The sequence below is a fragment of the Lynx canadensis genome, chromosome A1 (genome assembly GCF_007474595.2).
Source record: "Lynx canadensis isolate LIC74 chromosome A1, mLynCan4.pri.v2, whole genome shotgun sequence".
Classification (NCBI taxonomy): domain Eukaryota; kingdom Metazoa; phylum Chordata; class Mammalia; order Carnivora; family Felidae; genus Lynx; species Lynx canadensis.
This window is the reverse complement of record NC_044303.2, coordinates 171,231,666-171,239,758: the sequence shown is the minus strand read 5'-3', so window position 1 is coordinate 171,239,758 and position 8,093 is coordinate 171,231,666. Positions and strand designations below refer to the sequence as shown.

Below are 8,093 nucleotides of genomic sequence, written 5' to 3'. Positions count from 1 at the left end.
AACCATAGAAAAAATTGAATGGGCAAAAATCTCAAGACTTTGTGCAAGGGGCATCTAGGTGGCTCAGTCGGTTAAGCATCCCACTTTGGCTCAAGTCATGATCTCACAGTTCCTGAGTTCGAGCCCCGCAGCAGGCTCTGTGCTGACAGCTCAGAACCTAGAGCCTGCTTTGGATTCTCCATCTTTCTCTGCCCCTGCCCTGCTCATGCTCTGTCTCTCAAACACAAACATTAAAAAAAAAAAAAAAAAAAAAAAAAAAAGACTTTGTGCAAGACTTTTCCCCTTTGACTAAGCAAGTTTTAAAAAAATACCAAGGATAGGGGCACCTGGCTGACTCAGTACAGCATGCAACTCTTGATCTCGAGGTCATGAGTTCAAGTCCCACCATGGGTGTAGAGGTTACTTAAAAAAAAAAAAAAAATCAAGGATAACTCTTTGAAACAGAAAAATACACCAGTTTCATCTTACTTGGAAACAGTTCTATTATCCTAAGAATGAAAAATAACTTATTAGAAATCTTTGAATAAAATTCACTAAATGACACTAAAGATACTGATCCTCCAATATATGCAGAATAATCACTTAATAAAATTTTATACCTACTAGTTTAAATTTTAAGTAGAAAATCATAAAATAGAACTGAACAAAGGATATCTACTAGAAATTCATAGCATATATTATCCTTAATGGTGACACATTAAAAGTTTTTTCACTGAAGTCAGTAGCAAGACTATTATTTTCTAGACACTTCCAGTATCCAACATTCTGTGCTAGATACTAGCTAAAGCAATCTTAAGAACAATTAAATAAAATACAAATATTGTATAGGAAATAATCTCATCAATTGGAAAAGATGGGATTCTTGTGGATTTTTTAAGTAAGAATGTTGACAAACTTTTAAAGGAGTTCTGCAGCATCATAATAAATTAGTATATAAAAACAAAATTGCTTTTGCCATGACAGCAATGAGCAATTATAAAATATATTAGAAAAAAAGGTCTATTTCACTATAGCAACAAAAATTAAACACCCAGAAATAAATCTGTCAAAAATGCATGTAAAGAAGTCTTATTAAACCAAGTCCACAAAAGATCTAGTTTAATGAATTCATACTGTTCTTGAAGAGAAATACTATTGTAAATCTCTCCAAATCCTATTAATCTAGCACAAAAACATAACTTCAAGATATGCTCACAAACAGTCAAGACATTTTTGGGAAAAACATTAGGAAGATGTTAACCCCAACAAAACTGAAAATACATCAGCAAACTAGAAACAATTTATTATTTATTGTTACTAGAAGCAATTTATTATTTATTTGGGATATCAAATATCTCAAAGAATTTAGCACATAATAAAACAGCATTTCCAATCAGTGAGAAAAGAGTGGAATTCATTAATGGATTTTGAATTTTTGAATAAAAGTAGCTCTATATCTTACTCTTCCAAAAATCAAGTCTCAATGAAGAACTGATGGGATGCACACATGATAAATGTCTTAGAATACAGAATATGTTTTATATTTTGAAATAAGTAATAAAAATTATCAACTTGTATATATAAATATAAAACATCTATTAAAAAAGACACCATAAGTAAACTTAAACACAAGTGATCAATGAGTAAACATTGGTAACAGACATAAAAGACTAATATCTACACCATATGAAAAACAACAAAAAAAAACCATGAGATAAAGACAAATCATTCAACAAAAAAATGAGCCATGTTGCCAAAAGGCAAGTCACATAAGATATATAAAAATATCTAAAATAAACATGAAAAGATGCCCATCCTTACTACCGTCAGAGTTTTGAATTAAAACAATAAAAAAAAAAGTTTTTACTCATTAAATAAAAAATTAAAAAATCTAATATCAAGTGTCCTAGGAAATGGATACTCCTCCATTGCTGCGAAGAAACTGCAAATTGATAACAGCCATTTTGGAAGCCAACTGAAGTATCTCTTGAAATATCCCTTTAAAACTGCCTGACTTGGGTCCAACAATTCAAAGCCTAAGCATATACTACAGAGAAATCCTTTTATGCACAGTGTAATACAGGATGATGTTCCTTTAGCATTGTTTTGTAATCAGGAAAAAAACAAAACAAAACAAAACTCCCTTAAGTGTCCATTTTAGACTAAATAATTGTGGAACAATCTTTCTTTTTTTTTAAACAAAAGTAAAGAAATTAGGTGTGATTATACTGAAATAAGCCAAGTAGAAAAGTTGTAGAATGATATGCATATATTTAGGTAAAAATTGAAACTATACACTTCATTTCCTGTGCTTATATATAGCATGTATATACATTCATGGAAAAAGGTCTAGGTAGAAAGTTAACAATCGGTGCTTAACAGGGTGGGTATTGGGATTGAAGGTGATTGTCAAAAAACAGACTTTTCTCTGATGTATTTTACAAGTAAAATGCAGTCATATGCCACATTTGTAATATGAAATGTAAAGAAAAGCAGTATGCACAAACCAATACATTTTAAGAAAAAATATACACTCAAAATTATTCTCTGTATTTCTTTCTCCCTTCCTACTTGATATGAACATACAGGAAAGATTCTGGAAGATTACCTGCCAAAATGATGTTAATACTATCTAAAGATACCTCTGATAGAAATGATACACTCAACTCCTATATTCTCATTTGAAAGAAAAAAGTTCAGTTCAAGATTTATAAAAGCAATACAGTATCAACTTAAGCTCTTATTATTTTGTTTTTTAGTTACTTATAAAATTCACATGGTACATGGTTATATATTGACATTTTGCCATATCTTTAGAATATAGTATTTGGGGCAGAGGGAAATAGTTTTTAGACTTAAGTCATTATTAACATTTCAGTCACTAGTTTTATTAAGCTTATAAACAAAAATGCTTTGATATTTAAAGTTATCACTGATCATCTTGTGAGGACTATTCTTTCTAGAGATCATTCTGTAAAACTTTTTCTAATGAGAATATTGGTATTCAAATACAACCAGCTGCATTTTATGAATACTACTACTTTTGAATGTATAGACTAAAAATTGTTTTCAGAGGACTGTGCTTTTAGGAATTGCTTTATCTTTTTTTAAGTAGATTAAACTTTACAAATATTACATTATCAATATGGCTTCCAAGTCTTAAACAAATTGCCTGTAGTAATATAGTTTTTCACACCTCTACAAGGACAAAAAGAACACCAAAGCAGTCATATCACATTGTATCTCGAAGATCTACCATGTAAGTGGCAACTGTCCTCTGCTTTTTTCTGCTATTTGGGAAAGTATTTGCATTTGTGATAGCATAATCCCACTATTAAGTCCTCTATCAACTTCTCATACTGATGGGCTTCAGTTAACAGATACGAAGACTGAAAAGTTCATTCACTCATTTGTGACCTTCGCTCCATCCTAAAAGACTTTTTTTGGTAGTAGGGAAAGCAGACACAAATAGGAGGCAAAGCAGCTTTCATGATGACCTCCAGCACTTTTCAAGGAGGAGGAACTGCTTCTTTTTAATTCACGTTTCGCTCAAGTCTTAAATCATGAAAAGAAAACAATGATGAGAGAAACTTCCAGAGCTATCTGGTTTTGAAATGGTTAGGGGAGAAAAGTACATAGTCAGTAGTGTCTTCCCAAATAAAAAGGTCATCTTTAAGGAAAAAACATTTTTGAAGGGTATCTTCAATGGAGCCCAGAATTTCCCTCCCCTATCTTAGGTATCTAATTCAACTGTCTCCTATAGCAATTTGCCTTGTGAAAGTGCCTCTCACCTTACTTATAAAAGAACAAGTTCCTTTAGAAAGGCTCTAACGGAGAGGGCACTGGGCAGCGTTAGAAAATCTGGATCTGTCACGGAGATCCCAAGATGACCTTAGCAGCTTCTTTTTCTGCATTACAGGTGGGCTGCACTCATGTCTGAGTCAATGATCTAACTAAGCTCTAAGAGTCATGTTTTCATCAAAGGCCACCAAGGAAGGAAACATGCCTTTTTCCTTCAAATCATAAAGGCACTTTTATACTATATTATATATCAGTTTATTTTCAATTCAGCACTTTTTTTACATGAAATAACTAGCATCTCTTACATTATAGATATTTAAAAAATAGGAGCTGATGATGACAATTGAAAAAAGTCATATACAAGGTAACTGATGTGAAGAGACTTGGAAAATAAGTCATTGAGTAGATTCTATAAGTCTTTAAAACAAATGACAGGTAAAATTTTATTTCAAGATAATATTTAGCATTTAAAGTGAAGAATGACTGACTAGTTAGTAGCACTGGCATTTCTTTTCATATGAAACTTGGAAAATAAGGTATGACTTAAACGGAACCCATTTAATACAAAAGTCTTTGATTTATTTGTTAATTTAAATTTGTTTTTATAACAAAGCACTTTTTATGTAATTTAAAATACACATGCTTTGATTGAAGAGTGACTGTAAATGGATCCAGTTTTCTTCCACTTGTGATGACAACTTTGTCAATTCTTCTAGAAGTACTGGTTCTGAAGGAAGCAATTTAAGATGTAACTGAAAGAAAAATATTGTAACATTTAAGAAAATTAAAATTTTGTTTATTCTAGATTTAACCTTCTTACCAAGGAACAGCAGAAGATACTATTCTATTTTTTCCTTAGATGCTGGTTTATTACCAATTTCCATTTCCCTCTCTTCTATCGAACTTTTATTATGAGTTCCTTTATGGTATTGTCTCTCCCTTAGTAGAACTGAAGCTGTCATCACTCTCCTCTACCTAAGGAAAGTCCTAATATGGATGCAGAAACAAGGTCCTAGTTCTAACACTAACTCTGTATTTCTGTGCTTCTTTAAGGTTTCTCTTTTCATTGGAACCTACTGGTAATGAATGATTGAGGGCCCTTTGCTTTATCTTCTAAAGATTTATGTACATTTATATTCAGAAACTATACTTGATAATTTTGGAAAAAGATAGAGAAAAAACTTGTGGCATTCTATTTTTTTCATCCTATATTCTACCATCTAAATGTCTACTTTAAGTTGCACATAATTAGATCAAGTGTAAACTCATTTTAGATACAAATAGGAAAGATGAAGTATCATTATCTGTTAACACAAGTCAGTATCATCTACTTCCTTCAATACAAACATGCTACTGCAATAAACAGGAATTTTCCATTATGTTAGTCATAAAAACAACTGTTCTTGCCAAATTACTTGAAACTCCTTCAACCAGGATAGACGTATTTTGATTTCAGCAGCAGAAAAAACAAAAGCAAACAAACAAAAAATCAACACAAAACCTAACTTTCTCTTTATGATCATAGAAAAACTGCCAAAATGTGATGACTTGAAAAAGTTAACATTTCAATATACTGAATCAAATGGAGGACACAGAGAAGTTAGGTGGATGAGTCAAAATTGTGCTAAGTAAAAGAAAAGACTACAAAATTGTGCTGTCCAGCTGTCCAATAGTACACACAGCTATTTAAACTTAAATTAATTAAATCTCTATAAAATAAGAAATCTGGTATCTTAGTTTCATTAGCCACATTTCAAGTGCTCAATAGCCAAAAGCTCCAAGTGGCTGCCATGCTGGACAATGCAGAATAAAACACCGTCATCCTTGCAGAAAATTCTATCAGACAGTACTACCCTAGAGGAAGGCAAGCTGAGAAGTACTGTCTTACATCAGACTTACCTTTAGAAACAATGCAAGATATGCCTGGGCTAACTCAAAATCACGCTTCCTGTCCAACATCATCCCGATCATTTTTAAGAAGCTCTGCATCACTTCTATAGACCCACCGCAGTCAGGAGACAAGCTGCGCAGCTCTGTTTCAATTCCTGATGGGCCTAATTCTTTCAGAAGGCTAAGAGCAGCTTCATCTGCATTAAGTTTTAAAAAGAATCTCATTACTACTTACAATCACTTCACTTAGGAAACTATAGCTTCATTTCATACCCAAGCTACATATATTTAAATTGCACAGGAAATTCTTCCTGTGGCTTTATTTTTTCCTGTTAAATCACAGAATGAACCCCAAATTAAGTAATAATTAGTGCAAATGATGAGAGCAATCAGTTTAGTACAATAAAAATACTAAAAACACTAAACTTTTTGTATCTTAGTAAGTTTGTTTTTCCCTGCTGTTTAAGAAAATCTAATCAATACCTAGCAACAGACATTTCAAGATGGTCTTACAACAATCAGATGGTCACATATCAATCAAGACAAATCCAAATATAAAAAGGCTATAAGGTACATACCAAATTATTAACAGTAGTTGCACTGAGAACAGGATGAGGTGGGGGAATTTATTTTTCTTTCCTTTTATTGTTACAAAAAACTTTAAAGTACCATATGATCATTATGAAACACTAACAATACAGAAATATAAAAAAGGGGAAAGACTCTACACCTCATTCTTACCCATCCCAAATTGATACCTTTTCTCTAGATTTAAGGATTCTTGTTTCTTGTTGCTGTTTTCTTAAATGTTTATTTATTTATTTTGATATATAGAGAGAACACAGGCAGGGGAGGGGCAGAGAAAGAGAGAATCTCAAGCAAGCTCTGTGCTGTCAGTGCAGAGCCAGGAATGGGGTTTGAACTCACATACCGTGAGATCACAACCTGAGCCGAAATCAAGAATTACATGCTTAACTGACTGAGCCCACCCAGGTGCCCAGCACTGATTTTTATATGCATCCTATGAATATATATTCTATATACTTACAACTATTTTTACAACAAGCATTTGATATTACAATGGCAATGATTATGCTTTTAGCTTTTAGAAAGGGAATGACGCCAAAGACAAAAGTCTAATAAATTTTATTTTCTGTCTTCCAGTAGATACTAAATGATAGTATCTTCTTCCTTGTGCACCCCCATATAACAAGTTACTCCTTTTATGATTCTGCTATTCTTCAGTCATCTGCAATGGCCCATCAGTAGCATTATTTGACTTTTCACCAATGTGGATTCAAGCGATACTGGTATAAAAACAAAGCATTTGGATCCAAAAAACAAGAGGATAAATCAAACAGGAGAGTGACTGTCTGTTTATCGCTTATAGATCTTTTTTAAAATTATAGTTCTTACTGTTTATCACTATTAGCTACAAACTGTATCTTTCAAAATTTAAATCTAGTAGTACAATAAATAAATTTTAAAATTACTTTTTAATGGGAAAATTTAGGAAGATCTAAAAATCAAAGGAGACAAAAGTCTCTGCCATATTACAAACTGTATTTGTAAATAAAAACAAAAGCAAGAGACGGGGGGGGGGGCGGGGAGCCCACTAATTCCATACAGAAAGTACGAGAGGTTCTTAAAATATTGTAATATTGACATTCATCTGAGTTCAGTGTCACTTGTTAAAAATATAACGATACAAAAGCTAACATTATTTCATAAGAAAATCAAAATTTTGATCTTTTTTAAGTTTTTACTATGTTCTTTCAGCTACTGAAAAATCTGCTAATATTTCATTCAATTTCTCTTCACACAAAGTGTAATACGTTGATGACACTTGGTAAAAGATTTCACAATTTAACTTACATTTATCATTTACCAGTCCTTCTTCAAGTTTCAAGCAGAAATCTGATTTTTGAGCCAAAATTCCAAGATTCACCACTTTAGACTTAAAGAAAAACAAATGCACATTATTTCAAGAATGCAAATGCAACAAAAAAAATTATACCTTATAATTAAAAGCTATCATTAATGTACTTTGTAAAATAGGTCTTGACAGAGAACTACAAATGCACAACACAAAACACACCCCATATACTTAGAATGTTCCAATTTGGTTTTTACCTGATGGGGATCATTATTTTGTTCAGGTGCAGCATATCTGGGTACAAGGCCAGGAATTGTTGGAATAAAAAATGGTGCTGATTTGGGTACTTTGGGTGGTTCCTTTGGTTTATTCTTTTTCTGATTAAAAGAAAATCAGAAAGGGGAAAAGACTATGAAGTAATTATTGTGACAAAAGTTTCTAATGTTTAATTCCAAACAATTTTAAAACAAAGTGCAAAAAGTAAAATAAAAGAACAAAACATTTTCAAATTTGAATGCCAAAATAAAATCCCAACCAACCAATATTA

General features: G+C 32.1%; 1 protein-coding gene across 1 annotated transcript in view; it reads right to left on the bottom strand.

Annotated features, from left to right (window-relative positions):
• Positions 1-2,825: 2,825 nt before the first annotated feature.
• The window catches only part of WDR36 (WD repeat domain 36), a 42,572-nt gene continuing 37,304 nt past the window's right edge, over positions 2,826-8,093 (bottom strand). Inside the window, exons 20-23 of the mRNA XM_030326225.1 lie at positions 7,804-7,923; positions 7,546-7,627; positions 5,680-5,867; positions 2,826-4,532 (exon numbers count right to left, since the gene is read on the bottom strand). Of these exons, the coding sequence (XP_030182085.1) occupies positions 4,383-4,532; positions 5,680-5,867; positions 7,546-7,627; positions 7,804-7,923 (540 nt within the window). The 3' untranslated portion in view covers positions 2,826-4,382. The remainder of the gene's footprint in view (positions 4,533-5,679; positions 5,868-7,545; positions 7,628-7,803; positions 7,924-8,093) is intronic.